Here is an 18,818-nt window from a genome sequence, read left to right as displayed (position 1 = left end):
GTGCAAACTCAGTACTTAGTCTATTAGGACAATGAATTGTGCCCACTCTGCTGCTGTGATGTAGGCCACCTCTGTGTGGGAAAGAATTCAGTGAATTGGGATACCATGGCTAGCCTATTCCTGCTAAAATTCCATGTGATCTTTATGGAAGGGTTTGATAATCGGGTTTTTGTTTTTTTCTCTAAAGATAGCATCTCTAGTGACATGCTATTTACATTGTATCAAATGTCATATGAGCCCTGATTTAGGAAGGAGCATTTAGTCAATCTTTTTCTGAGAACTCTCGAAAAACTTCCTATTCCCTGTTTTTCTTGGATTATACAAAAGTTCAATTGGAGGCTCTATGGTCAAACTAGGAATATTGAAAAGTAAATCTGCTTGAAATTCAAAGCCTAAGATCAGAATCAGAAACTATTGATATTTTAAAAATTAATTCCTTCAGACCTTAATAGAAAAATTAACAGGATTTCTTTTTTTCCCCTCTTTTAAGCTCACTTAGTTCTGAAAATAAGCCATTTGTTACAATTATTTTTAATTTCTTAAAGTCTTAGAAATGGACTTTTTTTTTTTTTTTTTTTTTTGCTAATGGAGAGATAAATCAACATTCTAGGTTTGCCTACTTCCCAGTATATGTGCACTAGGCATTCCCTAAAACTAGATTGACCCAAAACAAACATTCTTTTCAATCAATTACATAGTGATGATTTAATATACCTAGGACCAACTGACACTATGTTTAGCATCAGAAAGTAATTTATTTTAAACTTAATGAACTATTCTGTGACTTATTTACATGTTTGTACATCTAAGTGAGTTCATGGGGTTTGGGAAAGCTAAATAGAATGAGCAAATTCATAAATAACCAGTTATTAGGCAACTTTGTTTCAGCTATATTTCTTGTATTCTTACTGATACTTTTGTAGGGCTGGACTAATATTCTCAGTTATCCTCAAAGTATACTGGCAGTATTTTTTAAAACTGTCCTTTATACTCTTTATTAAAACTATTTATTGGTGGTAGGGAAATGTAAGGTGAGAATAGAGATGGTACTTATATTATGGAATCAAAGGAAGAATTTGTAGTCCTATTTTCCTGCCCTCATAGACTTGCTTCTAAATTCTATAATCTCTCATTTGACATAGCTCAACATTTCTCCTCTACTCCCATCCAAAGTTAGCTGTTATTATGATTCTCTACAATCATATAACTTAGTTGATGTTTGTTGTGTCTCTCTATGAGTAGCAGTGTACTGGAAACTGGGTGTAAAAGAGATAAAGCATAGTATCTCTCCTGAAGGCTTGAGATCCTCAAATAGCCAAAAAACAACAGAAAAAAATCATTCATATATTTTCAGAGAGGCCAAAAGAAATTATACTTGTCTATCAATGTGGAAAGTTTATAATTTAATCATTCATAGCACAGGTTTCCTTAAGTATTAGTTCTGATTTCCCCTGATATATATGACTTCACATATGTCCCATTATTGAAGCCAGTGTCGTATATTGGTAAGCAGAACAGTGGCCTTAGGCAACTGAAAGAATGCCATACAAGATGTCTATGTATATCGTATTTAAAATCTGCCCTGTATTTTGTGACTACATAGACTTGTTCATAAGGAGGGAATTATTTCAAAATGGGGAGGTACTGTTATAGACTACAACTACCACAGAGTAGCCTCTGTAGACACTTGTTGATTTCAACAAACTATGTATGTTAAAATTTAGTTAATACCATCCAATAATTACATAATTGTAGGTATATGCTTCCAAAGTCATGCATTTGTTCAATTAATATTTTTGAGCAACTTATTATATGCTGGAAGCCCACTAGGGATTCTCTTTTCTAAACATCAGACTTATAAGATGTAAATGCACTGTATTGTGAACCAGTGTACTTAGATATTGAAAAGGAAACACAGCATCAAGTAGGACAGCATGAGGCTTTCTTCTTCAATAGGACCGGTCATCTTAGCAGTCCACATAGCCATCCAAGAGTATTATCTTTGCTCTTCAAGTGACATTCACATGAAAGGGAAAGGAATTATACTAGAAGAGTATGGGAGTCACCAACTTAGAAGCTCCATGTCCTAAATAGGAATTACTTTTTCTTGTAACAATCTTAGGCAGTTTCCAGGGTCCTCACAAGAGAAATGCCCAGTTACAAGTGAAGCCCAAAGCTATAGCTTCCCATTAAGTATTTATAGTTCATTTGTATAGCACATATGCAAGTTATTTTTTATCATTTTTACCATAAGAAATGTTGCCTAGAAACAAGCTGACATTTTATCTTTATCGAATTTCGAGGGGTACAGAGTAGAAAAGTTAACTTAAGGTCAAATTTGTCCTTAGAGATGAAAAAAGGTTTTGTTAATCCTTTACCCTACAGATGCATTGTGTGTAGAAAATTAGAAACAAATAATAAAACTGATTACAAGTCATTCTGCTTTTTATTATCATCATGCACTGGCAAATCTACACAATAGCAGTGATAAAATGCTCTTCTCCACTGGGGCAGACCACTCCCACTACCCTTTACCCCTTAGTATGTTGCCATACTGATGCCGGGCATGGTTCTGACCACTGGGAATATAGCAGCAAAGTAAAAGGAGATGAGAGTTTTTTAGCCTATATAATAAAGAGGTATTCAATAAACAAACAGTGATAAAGTATATGAAGAAAAAGAAAGGGTCAGATGATAAAGAATGGTAATAGAACAGGTATTGCCAGATATTATATGTTGAAACTTCCCTCAAATTAGCCCTTTTATACTCTCCCCTAAACAATAAGACAGGAAGTGTGAAAACTCTATTTCCCAGGCTGTCTTTCCAGCTGTGGTCCAGTTAGGTTTTGGGATGCATTAACATGATATTAGAAGGTGAAAAGAAATTACCAGAAGTATAAGCTCCTTGACTCTAAGTAATACTTTCCCCCAACATCCCTGGGGATGATGGTGACTTCCCATAGTTGCTGATCTTTGGTAACCAATACATCTGTAACCAATTCCCTGTATTAAATTCTCCTTTCTCCCACCCCTGCTCCATACCTAGAGGACTTTTGGTTTTCTTGTCTGGACCTGATTGATAGAGTCTTCTATTTTATATAGGGTAATTAGGCCTCACTGATAAAGTGGAAATCAGAAGGTATTGAGGGCATGTGTCATATGAAGGGAATTGTGTTCCAAACAGCAGGAACAAACATAAAAGCCCTGAGGTAAGGTGCACGCTTGCCATGTTTGAGGAACAGCAAAGATGTCAATGTGGCTGAAGTGTAGAGGGAAAGGAGCAAAGTAAAAGGAGATGAGGGTTTTTTAGCCTATATAATAAAGAGGTAATATGCAAATTGACCATCACAAGATGGCTGCCTACAACCAGGCCACCAAGGGAGTTAGTGAAGGACGACCAAACAACTGAACAAGCAGGCTGTGTGGGGCAACCAGGCCGGCAGGGGGTGGTTAGTGAGGGATGACCAAATGACTGAACAGCAGGCTGCGTGGGGTGGTGACCAGGCCGGCAGCCAATCAGCCTGTTCCAGGCCCTGCCCACGGCCCTCCCCCTGGCTGGCCTCTCCCGCCGGCCTGCCCAGCCCCTGATCACCCCCACCAATCCCAATCAGGGGCAGGGCCGGCCAGACCCCACCCATGCACAAATTCATGCACCGGGCCTCTAGTTTATTATAATAGCTCATTTTGAGGAAGGAAAACATAATGTGGAATATAACATGTCTTTTTTAAAAATATAACATGTCTTAAAATTTTAAATGTTTACTCTGACTTCTATATGGTATGTGAGAAGTCAAGATGAACTCCAAACTTTTTGACCTGAGCAGTTCTAAGGATAGTTATCATTTATTTATCCACGTGAGAAAGATTTAGGCAGTAGAAATCAGGGGTTCTATTTTGGACATGTTAACTTTGAGATACTTATTAGAGACCCTAGTAGAAATATCCAGTAGGCAATACTTAGCCTGGAGCTTAGGAAAAAGAACAGCGCTAAAGATATACATTTGGAAGTTATCAGCATATAAATAGAAAGGGTTTTTTTTCCCTTTTTTTTTTTTAGATATACATAGTGTTTAAAATCATGAGACTAAATGAAGTCACCTAGGAAGTGAGTATAAATAGAAGACAGGGGGTGCAAGTTTTACACTTAGGAGGCAGATGTATCTTCCACCTCTTTACCAACCTTTCTATTTCCCAGTTGTATTTTCTAATTTTAACTCATTTTTTAAACTACTTTTATGTATTGATTGATTTGAGAGAGAGAAAAGGAAAGAGGAGAAACATCGATTTGTTGTCCCACTTATACATTCATTGGTTGACTCTTGTATGTGCCCTGTCAAGGGATCAAACCTGCAACCTTGGTGTATCAGATGACACTCTAACCAACTGAGTTATCCAGCCAAAGCCTAATTTTGACTCTTGATAATGTCATCTCTCTATTGATAAATACATTCTTATCCTCTTGAAACTTTAGTGACCTATAGGTCTTCAGACTGGACATCAGTCAACCAGCTACGATTATCTTCAGGAAGTCAAGACTGCATGCTTGCTTTCTACTTACACAAAGTATTAGCAAAAATTATTCCTTCAGTAAATGCTGGTCTTCTAGTTTTGAAGATACTGTTTCAGTTACCTTTCGCCATATTTCATAACCCATTCATTCATTCATGCTCTCTATCTCTCTGTTTCTCTTTCTCTCCCTCTCTCTCACTCTCCCTCTCTCTCACTCTCCCTCTCTTTCCCTCTCTCTCTCTCACACACACAGAGAATTAAGTATATTTATCTCTACTATGCCTTTGCTTTTTCTGTTCCATTTTTTTATAATTTACTTGGCCACTGTCAATAGCAGAGGCTAGTACAAACAAGTATGAACTTTAAATATATAGTCTGTCTAAAATCTTTATGTAATACTAGAGGCCCAGTGCATGGATTCGTGCATGGGTGGGGTCCCTAGGCCTGGCCGGCAGTCAGGGCCGATTGGGGCCGTCTTGCCCAGTCCCGATCAGGACCAGGCCTATCGGAGCCCGGCCAATCAGGGCCTGCCTACTGGGGAGAGGGATGGGGGGTGGAGGGATCATGGGAGGTTTGCTGGCTGGCCAGGGGGAGGAACCAGTGGGTGGGAGGGACCACGGGAGCTTGGCCGGCCATGGGAGGTTGGCTAAGGGAGCGCACTGACCACCAGGGGGCAGCTCCTGCATTGAGCATCTGCCCCCTGGTCTATATCTTTAGACCGAACATCCTTCTGGATAAAGCCGGGGCCAGAGAGAAGCCGGTGCCAGCAGCCGGGGGAAGGAAGGCCTATTCTTGCATGATTTGGTGCATCGGCCCTCTAGTGTGTATATATATATATATACTAGAGGCCCAGTACACGAATTCATGCACTGGGGTGAGGGGTCCGGCTGGCCCGGCCCAAATTGGGGCTGATTGGGGCTGGGCCTGTTGGGAAAAGGAGATGGCAGTAGGTTGGCCAGCCAGCCCACCCCGATAAGGGCCAGGCCGGCTGGGGGAAGGGGCCGTGGGCAATTGGCTGGTGGGCCCTGCCCCCGATTGGGGTTGGGGGGGGCCAATTGGGACCGGGGCTGGCCACAGGGAGGGGCTGTGGGTGGTGGGCCACCGGCCATGCCCCTGAATGGGGTGGGTAGTGCCAATCGGGGGCTAGTGGCCTGGGGGAGGAGCCATGGATGGTTGGCCAGCGGGGTAGGGGGGCCGATCTGGGGTGGGGCCAGACAGGGGGAGGGGCTGCAGGAGATTGGCTGGCCGGCCTGCCCCCTATTGGGGTGTTGGGGCAATCAGGGGCAGGGCTGGCCAGGGGGAGGGGCTGCAGGAGGTTTGCTGGCCAGCCCCACTCCCTATTGGGGAGGGGGGTGCGATCAGGGGTGGGGCGGCCAAGGGGAGGGGCTGCAGGTCTATCATGGTGGGGTGGGCTGATCGGGGGCAGGGCTGGCTGGGGGGAAAGAAGGGGGCATTTGGCTGGTGGCCCCGCTCTTTTTTTTTTTTTTTTTTTTGGCAACTTCACAACTTTTATTTGTGGTGCCTGTGCTATGTCTCGAAAATACCTTCTCCCCCTGCCCCGGACAGCATCGGGGAGGGGGCAGCAAAAAACAGAAAACGTCCCTCCCTGTTGCAGAGCCTCCAGGCCAGCAGGATGCTTGGCACATTCTCGGATCCCTGCTCAGGGGCGGGAGAGGTGACTGGTGGCAGCACACATGAGAGGGGACCTCCGGGTGGCCACTCTGGTCCTGGCTACTGGTCCTGGCACTTCCTGGTCCTCGTTTCCTTCCTGGTCCTGAATGTAGCCCTGGTCCCCCTACCTGGCTCAGCCTCCGGTCTCCATCCTGGCCACAGATGGCCCCCTTGGCTCCTGGGGGCTCTGTCCTCCCCTCCCAGCCTGGAGGTCCCAAGGGGAGGTTATGGCTTCTCAGAGACTCCCCGGCAACCCTGTCACTCGTGTTCACACAGGGGAAGGGTGCGTGTGGCAGAAGCTGTATAAATGCGGGTGCAAGGGCAAGTCCTCCGGGGTCACTTGGACAGTTTGTTGATGACGTGGATCAGAGCTGTGTTCTCATCCTTGAGGCACTAGTTGTCAGTTCGGAGGTTGGACAGGCCCTTCAGCTCCTCTTCCAGCTCAGCAGCCTTGCGCTCCAGGGCTCTGAGCTCAAATCTCTCCAGCTCCAGGAGGGCCAGCCTCTCTGCAAAGCGCTCCTGCCTCTGCATGGTGCACTCCACCACCACCTTGAGCTGCGCCAGCTGCAGCGTGGTCTCAGTCAGGGCCTCACAAAGTCTCATTCTCAATGCGCAGCGTAGAGCTTCCTGAAGCCTCTCTCAGGCTCTTCCAATTTGGGCTGGGGTTCTGGGTTGAGGACCCATTGCCTACAGGGGGAAGGGCTAGATTCTGGGCTGATGTCCACTGGCTTCGCCTCCTTCCCCTCGGCAGGCCCTCTCCTCTCCTTGCCAACTCTGCAGTGCTCCCTGGAGGCCTGTGGTCCCTGTCCCTGCCTGTCAGGCACCTCTACTCTTTGGGCAGGGCCATCAGAGTTCTCAACCCCAGGGATGCAGGGCTGCCAGGAAGGAAGGATCCAGGCTCTGTGCGGCCCCGCTCTTGATATGGATGGGAGAGTCTAATCAGGGGCAGGCCAGCAGAGGGGAGGGGCCGAGAGGTTTGCCGGCCAGCCCCACCCCTAATCGGGCAGTTCACTGGCCACAGTGGGCGTCATAGCTACCGGTCGTTTGGTCATCATGGTCGTCACGGACACTGGCTTTTTATATAGACAGATAGATTCTTTGGTGACTTCCACAAGCAGCTGCTGTAAAGCTAGAATCTTTAAAATCTTTTTCCCCACTAATAAGAGAAGGAATATGAAGTTGAGTGCCTACTATGCCCAGAACTGCTATGTTCTTTATAACTAAAACAACACTATGAGATTAGTATAATTATCCAGAAAATTGACACTCAAAAACAAAGCAACTAGCCTAACATATTTTGTGTAAGTGATGTAACTGTGTTTTATATATAAGTCTTTTGGCTATAATGACTTTTCCCCACTATGCCACAATGCTTCCCACTAAAGGTTTCTTAAATTTCATTTGTCCAACTTTTCAATGGCAATCTGAAATCTATCAGACTAGATAGTACATTACTTTCTTCCAGATATATTATACTTGTCCAGATTAAAGACCATGGCTCACTACTAACACTTCAGGTAGCTTCATTCCTTCTAACCTATTCCTTTGCTTCTTAAATTAATATCAAAACTGAATGGCTTCATCCTCCAACTATAATTTTGCTCCCAAGCATAAAAACATTACTGAAAAACTTCATAAAACTTGGATTACAAATTTTTGCCATTTAATATCAACCTGGTACTTAAAGTTGCTCAGTAATTCTGATGTCACTGTTTGTTTATTTCTTAGCACATTCCTGCAGTGGATAGTTCATTCATACATTCTATATCCCCTTTAAACCTTACTGGCAGCCCTACTTTCTCACTCTTGGCAGATAACCTCACGGGTGACCTTTATGGAAAAAAAATGAAACTAAAAAATACTTGTCAAACTGAACTATATAAGGGTTCCCTCATTTTCCCTTCTCTTTACCTCATAATTTCCCCCATTCCTTTAGCTATCTTTCTTTCCAGCAATCTAAAAACAGAAATTGGGACAAATTTAATCAGATAACCAAAAATTCCTGGGAACCTTATTTTTACAACAAACAAAATAAATATCAGCTAGCTTTGGGAGCTAAACAGGAAAGGATCGGGAAAACAAAAAAAAAACAAAACAACAGAAAAGTATCAGAGCTTAACGTAGTGCTGGACTTATTACCATAGACAAAAAAATCCCCCAACCAAAGAGGCTCAAGAGATCTCAATGAAGTACAATGTAACCAGTATGAGATCACTGGTGGCAAGGGGTCCTCCCTAACTCTTGGTAGAACCTCAATGACTCTCAAAGTCTTAATACAAGGAAAACGAAGGAAACTTGTTGATCGTACAAAACTGAATATATGAAAGTTTCTGAGCAAGGATGAGCATCACCTTGCCAGAGTCTCAGTAGTGTCTCAAAAGAGGGAAGTTACAAAAGGAAATAGGATTTTCAGGACTGGAGTTGGTTGTGGGTGGTTTTAAGGTAAAAGTTTGTAAGTAAGGTCTAGGCAAAAACTGGTCATATTTTGTAAAGTAAATGAGTTGCTGAAACAGTTAGTCTTTTCTTTGGAGCACATGAGTCCATGTGAGTTACGATAGTCTCAAGTTGTCCATGGTCTTATGTTGGAGAATATAGGTCTGAACAAGCTTGTGTTAAAACAATTTAACTTAAGATAGTTTGAGTTATATGTCATGGTTTGGTACAATTTATCTGTTATACAAGTAATAGTAAAGTTTTGCAAGTTGATGTTTCTGTTTTGTTTCTCAGAAAGAAAGAGTCTGTAGGTAAGATAACCAATTATAATATTTTATAGAAATTCAGACATATTGAATGCCTGAAATTGGGGTTGGGGATGGGCAGTATTGCCAAGAAAGTGAATGAAACATTGGGTCAAAGAAGAGATGGATTACAATGTTCTTAATAATTCAAACCACAAAGGGGAAAAAATGAATCAAAGGTTAAATGTTTGAAAACTGGGAAGACAGTGGTACCATTGACAATAACAAACAGGAAATTGAATTTTAATATATGGTAGATAGGAAAGTAATAAGATATGGAGATATTGGGTCATGTATTGTTTTCTTTTTTTCATTCTAGAATGTAAAGTTCTTTTTAATTAAAGTATAGGTAACATACAATATTAGTTTTAGGTGTACGACAGTAACGTGACATATTTATGTACCTTATGAAGTGATCACCATGAGAAGTAACCATCTGTCACCATACAAAGTTACTGCGATATTATTGACTGTATTCCCTATGCTGCACTTTATATCCCATAACTTGTGTTATAAGTTTGTACCTCTTAATCCCCTTCACCTTTTTGCCCATACCCCCACCTCCCAACCCTCTGGCAACTATTAGTTTGTTCTTTGTATCTATGCGTCTGTTGGTTTGGTTTGGTTTGTTCATTTGTTTAGTTTTTTAAATTTCACAAATAGTGAAATGATAAATCACTTGTCTTTCCCTGATTTATTTCTCTTAGCCAGTACCCTCTAGGTCCATCCATGCTGTCACAAATGGCAAGATTTCATTATTTTTTATGGATGAGCAATATTCCATTGTGTACTGTGTGTGTATCACTTCCCCTTTATCCATTTATCTATTGATGGACACCTAGGCTGCCTCCATATCATGGCTATCTATAATAATGAAAGTATAATATGCTAATTAGACCGGACATCCTTCCGGTCATCCTTCCTTCTGGACAAAGTCGCAGCGGGCGGGGGCCAGGGCCAAGGCCCTTGCACGAATTTCATGCATTGGGCCTCTAGTCATAAATAATGCTGCAGTAAACATAGGGGAGCATATATCTTTTCCAATTAGTGTTTCATTTTTTTTTGGATAAGCACCCAGAAGTACAATTGCTGGATCCTGCTTTGTCTCATTATAGCATTTGCCTTAAAGTCTGTTTTGTCTGGTAAAAGTATTGCTGCCTCAGCTTTCAATTCCAATTTTCATGTAATATCTTTTTCCATCCCTTTATTTTCATTCTGTATTTGTCTTTCAAACCGAAGTGAGTCTCATGTAAGGGTCTTGTTTTTTTACCCATTCAGCCATCCTGTGTCTTTTGAATGGTGCACTTATTAGTCCATTTACATTTAACTTTTTTTTAGAAGTCTAAAATGTATTTAAAATCACCCACAAAGTTCTGTATAATCAGGAATGATACAATTTGCAATAGCTTTTTTTAAAATTTCTTTATTGATTAAGGTGTTACATATGTATCCTTATTCCCCCATTACCCTCCCATCCCCCACACTCATACCCTCACCCCCCTGTTGTCTGTGTCCATTGGTTAGGCCCATATGCATGCATATAAGTCCTTTGGTTGATCTCTCTCCCTTACCCCCACCCACCCCTACCTTCCCTCCGAGGTTTGATGGTCTGATCGATGTTTCTGTCTCTCGTACTGTTTTTGTTCATCAGTTTATGTTGTTCATTATATTCCACAAATGAGTGAGATCATGTGATACTTACCTTTCTCTGACTGGCTTATTTCACTTAGCATAATGCTCTCCAGTTCCATCCATGTTGTTGCAAATGGTAGGAATTCCTTCTTTTTTTTAGCACAGCAGAGTATACCATTGTGTAGATGTACCACAGTTTTTTAATCCACTCATCTGCTGATGGGCACTTAGGCTGTTTCCAAATCTTAGCTATGGTAACTTCTGCTGCTATGAACATAGGGGTGCATATATTTTTTCTGATTGATGTTTCTAGCTTCTTGGGATATATTTCTAGAAGTGGTATTACTGGTTCAAATGGGAGTTCCATTTTTAGTTTTTTGAGGAAACTCCATACTGTTGTCCACAGTGGCTGCACCAATCTGCATTCCCACCAGCAGTGCACCAGGATTCCTTTTTCTCCGCGTCCTCGCCAACATTTATCATTTATTGACTTGTTGATGATAGCCATTCTGACAGATGTGAGATGGTACCGCATTGTCATTTTGATTTGCATCTCTCGGATAATTAGCGACTTTGAGCATGTTTTCATATGTCTCTTGGCCTTCCTTCTGTCTTCTTTCGAAAAGTTTCTATTTAGGTCCATTGCCCATTTCTTGATTGGATTGTTTATCTTCCTTTTGTTGAGTTGTATGAGTTCCCTGTAAATGTTGGAGATTAAACCCTTATGAGTGATAACATTGGCAAATACGTTCTCCCATGTAGTGGTCTTTCTTGTTGTTTTGTTGATGGGTTCTTTTGCTGTGCAAAAGCTTTTTATTTTGATGTAGTCCCATTTGTTTATTTTCTCTTTATTTTCCATTGCCCTAGGAGCAGTATCAGTGAAGTTCTTTCGGCATATGTCTGAGATTTTGCTGCCTGTGTATTCCTCTAGTATTTTTATGGTTTCCTGTCTTATGTTTAAGTACTTTATCCATTTTGAGTTTATTTTTGTATATGGTGTAAGTTGGTGGTCTAGTTTCATTTTTTTGTATGTATCTGTCCAATTTTCCCAACACCATTTATTGAAGAGACTGTCTTGATTCCATTGTATGTTCATGCCTCCTTTGTCGAATATTAATTGGGCATAGTGGTTTGGGTCGATTTCTGGATTCTCTATTCTATTCCATTGATCTATATGTCTGTTCTTGTGCCAGTACCAGGCAGTTTTGAGAACAATGGCTTTGTAATACAGCTTGATATCTGGTATTGAGATCCCACCTACTTTGTTCTTCTTTCTCAGGATTGCTGCAGCTATTCGGGGTCGTTTTTTATTCCAGATGAATTTTTGAAGAGTTCATTCTAGGTCTGTGAAATATGCCGTTGGTATTTTAATGGGGATTGCATTGAATCTATAGATTGCTTTGGGTAGTATGGACATTTTGATGATGTTGATTCTACCAATCCATGAACACGGTATGTTCTTCCATCTGTTTATATCTTCCTCTATCTCTTTTTTCAGTGTCCTGTAGTTTTTTGCATATAGGTCTTTTACCTCTTTAGTTAAGTTTATTCCTAGGTATCTTAATTTTTTTGGTACGATGGCAAATGGGATTGCTTTTTTAGTCTCTCTTTCTGTAAGTTCACTATTGGTGTATAGAAATGCCATAGATTTCTTGGCATTAATTTTGTATCCTGCTACCTTGCCGAATTCATTTATTAAGTCTAATAATTTTCTGATGGAGTCTTTAGGGTTTTCTATGTACAGTATTTTGTCGTCTGCGAATAAGGACAGTTTTACTTCTTCTTTTCCAATTTGGATGCCTTTTATTTCTTCTTCTTGTCTGATAGCAATGGCTAGTACTTCCAGTACTACGTCGAACAGGAGTGGTGAGAGAGGGCATCCCTGTCTTGTTCCTGTTCTTAGGGGAAATGGTTTTAGTTTTTGTCCATTGAGTGTGATGCTGGCTGTGGGTTTATCATATATGGCTTTTATGATGTTGAGGTATGATTCTTCTATTCCCACTTTGCTGAGAGTTTTTATCAAGAAAGGGTGTTGGATTTTGTCAAATGCTTTTTCTGCATCAATTGGTATGACTATGTGATTTTTCCCCCTCAATTTGTTTATGTGATGTATCACGTTTATTGATTTGCAGATATTGTACCATCCTTGCATCCCTGGTATATATCCTGCTTGGTCATGGTGTATGATCTTTCTGATGTACTGCTGGATCCGATTTGCTAGAATTTTGTTGAGAATTTTGGCATCTATTTTCATGAGGGATATTGGCCTGTAATTCTCTTTCATTGTGTTGTCTTTATCTGGTTTTGGTATTAGGGTGATGCTGGCTTCATAGAAGGAGTTTGGAAGTGTTCCTTCCTCTTAAATTTTTTGGAATAGTCTGAGGAGGATGGGTTTTAGTTCTTCCTTGAATGTTGGGTATAACTCTCCTGTGAAGCCGTCTGGGCCTGGGCTTTTGTTTGCTGGAAGCTTTTTGATGACTGCTTCAATTTCTTCCATAGTTATTGGCCTATTGAGATGTTTAGAATCTTCCTGATTGAGTTTTGGAAGGTTGTATTTTTCTAGGAATATGTCCATTTCCTCCAGGTTGTCTAGTTTGTTGGAATAGAGTTGTTCATATTTTTTAACAATCCTTTGTATTTCTGTGGGGTCTGTTGTTATTTCGCCTCTATCATTTTTTTATTTTATTTATTTGAGTCCTCTCTCTTTGCTTCTTGGTTAGCCTGGCTAGTGGTTCATCAATCTTGTTTATCCTTTCAAAGAACCAGCTGTTGGTTTCATTGATCTTTCGTATTGTTTTTTTGGTCTCCATGTCATTTATTTCTGCTCTAATCTTTATTATCTCCTTCCTTCTGCTCACTCTGAGCTGTTTTCCGATGGTCTTAGGCGAACCTGCTAGCAGTTCTCAACCTGTGGGTCGTGACCCACAGGTTGAGAACCACTGCTGTAGAGCCTAAGACCATTGGAAAACACAGATATTTACATTACGATTCATTAACAGTAGCAAAATTACAGTTATGAAGTAGCAACGAAAATAATTTTATGGTTGGGGATCACCACAACATGAGGAACTGTATTAAAGGGTCACGGCATTAGAAAGGTTGAGAACCACTGCTCTAAATAAGTGAGACACAAGGAAAATATAATAGACAATTTCCACAACTATCTTTACATGTATGTTTTAATTCTAGTACATTTCAATGCCTTTTGCTACATAAACAAGAAATCATGTACAACTGCTGTTTACCAAAACGTAGCTTAATTCGATCTTTCAAGCAATATGCAATTTCAACTCACAAGTCTTCAAGTACTGCTAGTAAGTGTTCCCTTGTATGCAGAGCACTGTATCTTGATCCTGAATTGAAATCATTATTGATTATATTTTTCCCTTCTACATAAAGTGCTTTTTCTTTAAACTGCTTTCCCCATATGTTAACATCAACAACAACAAAAAAGGATATTTTAGAGTTTTAAAATATTTTTCTTATTATTTAATTGTATAGGATATGTAAACTAACTATTGATGGTTATGTACTTTTTGTCATTTAAATTGTTTTCTCTCTAACTTTATAAGTGGTCTACTATATGTTTGCCTTTTCTGATGAGATTTTATTTCATGTATTTTCTTTTTTCTAGTTTATGCCTTTTCTTTTCCACTTAAAGAATTCCCTTTAACATTTCTTGTAATGCCAGTTTAGTATTGATGAGCCTTTGCTTATCTGGGAAACCCTTGATCTCTCCTTGCTGGGTAGAGTATTCTTAGTTATAGAGTTTTCCCTTTCATCATGCCACTCCCTTATGGCTTGCAAAGTTTCTATTGAATAACTGATAGTCTTATGGTCACTACCTTATATGTAACCAGTTGTTTTTCTCTTGCTACTTTTAAGATTCTCTCTTTAACTTTTAACATTTTAATTATGATGTGTCCCATGTGGGTATCTTTGGATTCATCTTATTTGGGATTCTCTACGCTTCCTGGATATGGATATCTGTTTTCTTCACGAGATTAGGGAAGTTTTCAGCCATTATTTTTTCAAAAAGGGTTTCCATCCCTTTCTCTATCTCTTCCCCTTCTGGGACCCCTATGATGCAAATGTGAATATACTTGATGTTGTACCAGCGGTCCCTTATGCTCTCCTTATTCTTTTGAATTATTTTCTCTTTTTTATCTTCCAATTGGGTGATTTCCAATATCCTATCTCCCTCATTGATAATCCATTTTTCTGCATCTTCTGATCTGTTGATTCCCTCTAGTGTATTTTTAATTTCAATTGTTATATTCTTCAGTTATGATAGGTTCTTTTTTATAATTTATGTCTTTGTTGAAGTTCTCACTGTGTTTATTCACTTGCCTGCAGAATTTGATGAGCATCTTTATGACTATTACTTTGATCTCTTTACCTAGTAGACAGCTTAGCTCCGTTTTGTTTAGGGTTTTTTTCTGGGAATTTGTCTTGTGTTGTTTTTGTTTGGAACATATTATTTTGTCTCTTCATTTTGCCTTTTTGTTTCTGTGTATTAGGTAGATCAGCTATGTCTGGTGGTCTTGAAAAAGTACCCTTATTTAGGTGTTCTGTGGGTTCCATTGGTGGAATCCCCCCTTGCCAGGTGCTCTAGAAGTGTTTCCTGTATGGACTAGTATGGTCTTCTGTTGTGGTTGGGCCACAACTGCTATGAACACACTGGCAGGCAAGGCTAGTCTCTGGCCTGACTGGCTGTGAGGCACTGGCTGCAAGGTCCAGCCTCAGCTTGTTACAGACACACTGCTGTGTGCTGGTGCTCCGGAGGCTGCCCACCAGGCGTGGCAGGTTAGAAACCACTTGGAGGGGTGCCAGCCTGGTGGGTCCTCAGGGAAACACTAAAGTAGGGTGAACAGTGTTAGCAAGGTTAATGGAGAGTGTCAGAAATGGCACCTGCCAGCATCCGACCAGGCAGAAGGAAGGAAGGGGAAAGACGTGGTGCCCACCAGCACTTCGGACTCTAGAAAAAGTTCTGACAGATCCCTCTCCCTCCAGCAGATGCCCTAAAATTAATCAATGCATTACCTTCACATATGACCCAGGTGCTTTTTAAACTGCTGCCTCTGCGCTGGGACTCGGAAAGAGTACAGCCTTGTTTTCCTACAATCCTTTGACTCCCAGATCTAAGCCCTGCTGGTTTTCAAAGTCAGATGTTATACGGGCTCCTCTTCCTGACACAGGGTCCCTAGGCTGGAGTTCGGACCCCTCCCTCTTCAGGGGGAGACCTTTGCAGTTGTGATATCTCTCCCACTTGTGAATCACTGCATGGGGAGTAGGGGGTAAGATGAGTCTCAGCCCCTTCTATCCCTCTCGGTATGGCTTTTTTTTTTTTTTTTTAATCCTTAGCTGTAGGAAATCTATTCTGCTAGTTTTTAGGTCATTCTCAGAGATAACTGTTCTATATGTAGTTGTAGTTTTGGTGTCTATGAGAGAAAGTGAGCTCAGGATTTCCCTAGTTCACCATCTTTAACCAAAGCCAGGAGCCTTGCTCTTAAATGCCTTTTTAACTTGTCTGTGAAATGTCGTTCCTTCTGGTTGGTGCACAGTCCCTGCAACTACTTTGTATTTTTTTCTTTTGTATTTCAACTGTGATAAGTTTCTGACATCATCCAGAGATTACCAGAAGTATAAGATACCAGAAAATAATACTCAGCTTTAAAAAGGGAATATTGTGAATTTATTCTAGTATTTCAGTTTTATCGTCTTCCATCCAATTCTGTATGCTTTCTTTGAAAATACTTGAAATGCACTGTAAATCCTATTCCCTCATTTAACTAGCTATTATTTCATTGTGTCAATTTTACAGTCAAATAACTGATTCTCCAATAATCTCTAATTGTTCTGTTATTTCTGGAACTCTTTACAGCAAAGTAGCAGAGAGGAGTATGAACAGCAAAGAAAACACCTTAATAACAGAGGAATCTTTCTTAGTTGGTAGTCAGTACCCTTTTCTGAAAAAAAATTACATAGCCATAGTTTTCTTTCTGAAACAAGTTATCTGATTAATGGAGTTAAAGAGCTGCAAGCCATGACCTTTATGAAATTATAATAGCTTCAATAACCATGTGTTAATTAGATCAGAAAATTAATCTATATTAGCACTCAATCGCCATTTTCTTTTTTTTTTTTTCTTTCAATAGCAATTTACCAAGCTCTGCTGGTGACTAAGGATGAAAGTGGGTTACAATGTAACCTGGCATCTGATTAAGTTAAATTAGTGCCATATCTGAAAGGAAGGCTCCCAGTGACACTAAATAAGACAATCAGAGTTTTCCTACAGCTATTGTAAGGGCCAGTTAGTTGCAAAACTACTACTTTTCAACACAAAGCGAAAGGTCCAGCCACATAGTATCACTAATGAGACTGAAGAAACTAGAGGTTATTGTTTGGGAGAACTGAGATTTGAAGCCCTGAGTATTGGCCATATTAACAACCTGAGCATCTAAATGTGCAGGCTTGCCGTCCACCTCCTAAGATAATATTCCAGATTTCCTCACTTCAAATATATACTTTTGTTCATTTTGTAATATTTCTAAAAGCAGAGTGCATCTTAAAATTAATATATAAATTAAAGTTGTCTGTTGTGTGTATGTATGTGAGGACCCCCTACTTTTAAGTATTTTATACTCTAAGAAATATAAATCCAAGTTCACATTATAAACTAATTTCATCTATACAAGCATCTAGGAGTAATAATATGAGACCAATTAGGGGAAAAATAAGTGCTCTCTCAATATCATATGTAATAAAGAAAGAAAAGAAAATCTTGTTTATTGTATATTTATCTATATCAACTGAGTATTCATTATCTCAATTATTCCTAACAACTACTATAATAAGGTAGTTATTACTACACAAGGGTGGGCAAAAGTAGGTTTACACTTGTGAATACATAAAAACGTTTATTTATGTATTATTATTTATGAATTACTGTATTATTTATTTGTATCATAACTGTAAACCTACTTTCACCCACCCCTATATATTATAAATGAGAAAATTAAGTCATAATATGTTTGGGCAACTTGAATTTGAACCTTATCTGAATACCAGCCTCTTTCTACTATTCCAGTACTGCCTCATTGGAACATTGACTAAGTGTCTTATAATTTTCTTATGGCATATAATAGCAGATATTAAATTTCTAAAGGTAACTCAATTCAAAGTCATAGAATTGTGAGTATGTGTAGTTAAGTATTACTTATTTAAGTTTGCTAATAAAGAGACAAGACATCTGTCTCCTCCTTCAGATAAGTTTAACTTCTCAGGTATTGTTGATTCCACTTCAGAAAAGAGATCAAAAACTTGAAAGAAAAGATAAATGATCATTCTTTTCAGATTTGAGAACATCATGTCACAGAGTCTCTACCTCAAGCGAACTGGAAAATAATATTGGGAGTTAGAAAATCATAGTTGTTTTATTTAGTTTGCTTCAGTAAGCACTGAGAAGGCCAGCATCTCCAGAGCACTATTGTCAAATTGTAGCCAAAGCTGGTAAAATATTGTTTAGTCACCATTTAAATTTCTGCAGGACCATTTTTTCATCCTCCTATACTTTCAATATTTATTCCAAGATCCTTTGAGCATATATTTTCTATGTGCCAAATACTGTTGTAGGTGCTAGATATACTAAACTCTATTTACTAGATCTATTTTTCTGTTAACAATAGGCAACATTATCCTAAGAGAATAATTTGTGGTGGTTTTTTTTGGCCTCGTAGCTGCTAAATCCTGAAGATGACCTCTTACCAGGAAAGATTCGAGACAGCAATCGTTCAACCCTCTTAGCCACAATTCAGGAACATGGTTACCCCACAATCAACTTGGGAATTGTGGGAGACAAGTAAGTATTGGATTTTATTTCTAAGTTGTTATTATACAAATATGAATGTTGGGAGTACTAACTAGGTGGCGTTGTTGCTAAAGAAACAAATTAAATACCATAATTTTCACCTATTTCATTCTTCAGAAGCCCAAGAATTATGGAAGTATCTATGTCCATTAGGGACAGACATTTTCCTGAAATGCCTATTACAACAGGAGAAATATTTTGCTGTTTATTAAATCTACAGGGATCTTTTTTGATAGTGTTGTCTTTATCCTAGTGGAACTAATGGTGATAGTGTTTTATTACTATTCATACTTTTACTTGTTTCAAGAAAGACAGGGAAGACATAGCTTAGGTGAGAAGAGTAAGAGAGAATGTCAAAATTAGCCCTAACTGATTTTTTGAAGTTTAAGTACAATTGT

At 39.7% G+C, this 18,818-nt stretch overlaps 1 protein-coding gene across 23 annotated transcripts in view; it reads left to right on the top strand.

Moving 5' to 3' along the window:
• Positions 1–18,818, top strand: part of GPHN (gephyrin) — a 439,592-nt gene that overhangs the window by 381,329 nt on the left and 39,445 nt on the right. For all 23 annotated transcript variants that reach the window (XM_080684045.1, XM_080684039.1, XM_080684042.1 and 20 more), the window contains one exon: positions 18,290–18,411. In XM_080684045.1, the coding sequence (XP_080540171.1) occupies positions 18,290–18,411 (122 nt within the window). The remainder of the gene's footprint in view (positions 1–18,289; positions 18,412–18,818) is intronic.

This window comes from Plecotus auritus, assembly GCF_963455305.1.
Source record: "Plecotus auritus genome assembly, chromosome: 1".
Taxonomy (NCBI): Eukaryota; Metazoa; Chordata; class Mammalia; order Chiroptera; family Vespertilionidae; genus Plecotus; species Plecotus auritus.
Note: the sequence above shows the minus strand (reverse complement) of the source record. Positions and strands in the feature narration are given on the sequence as shown.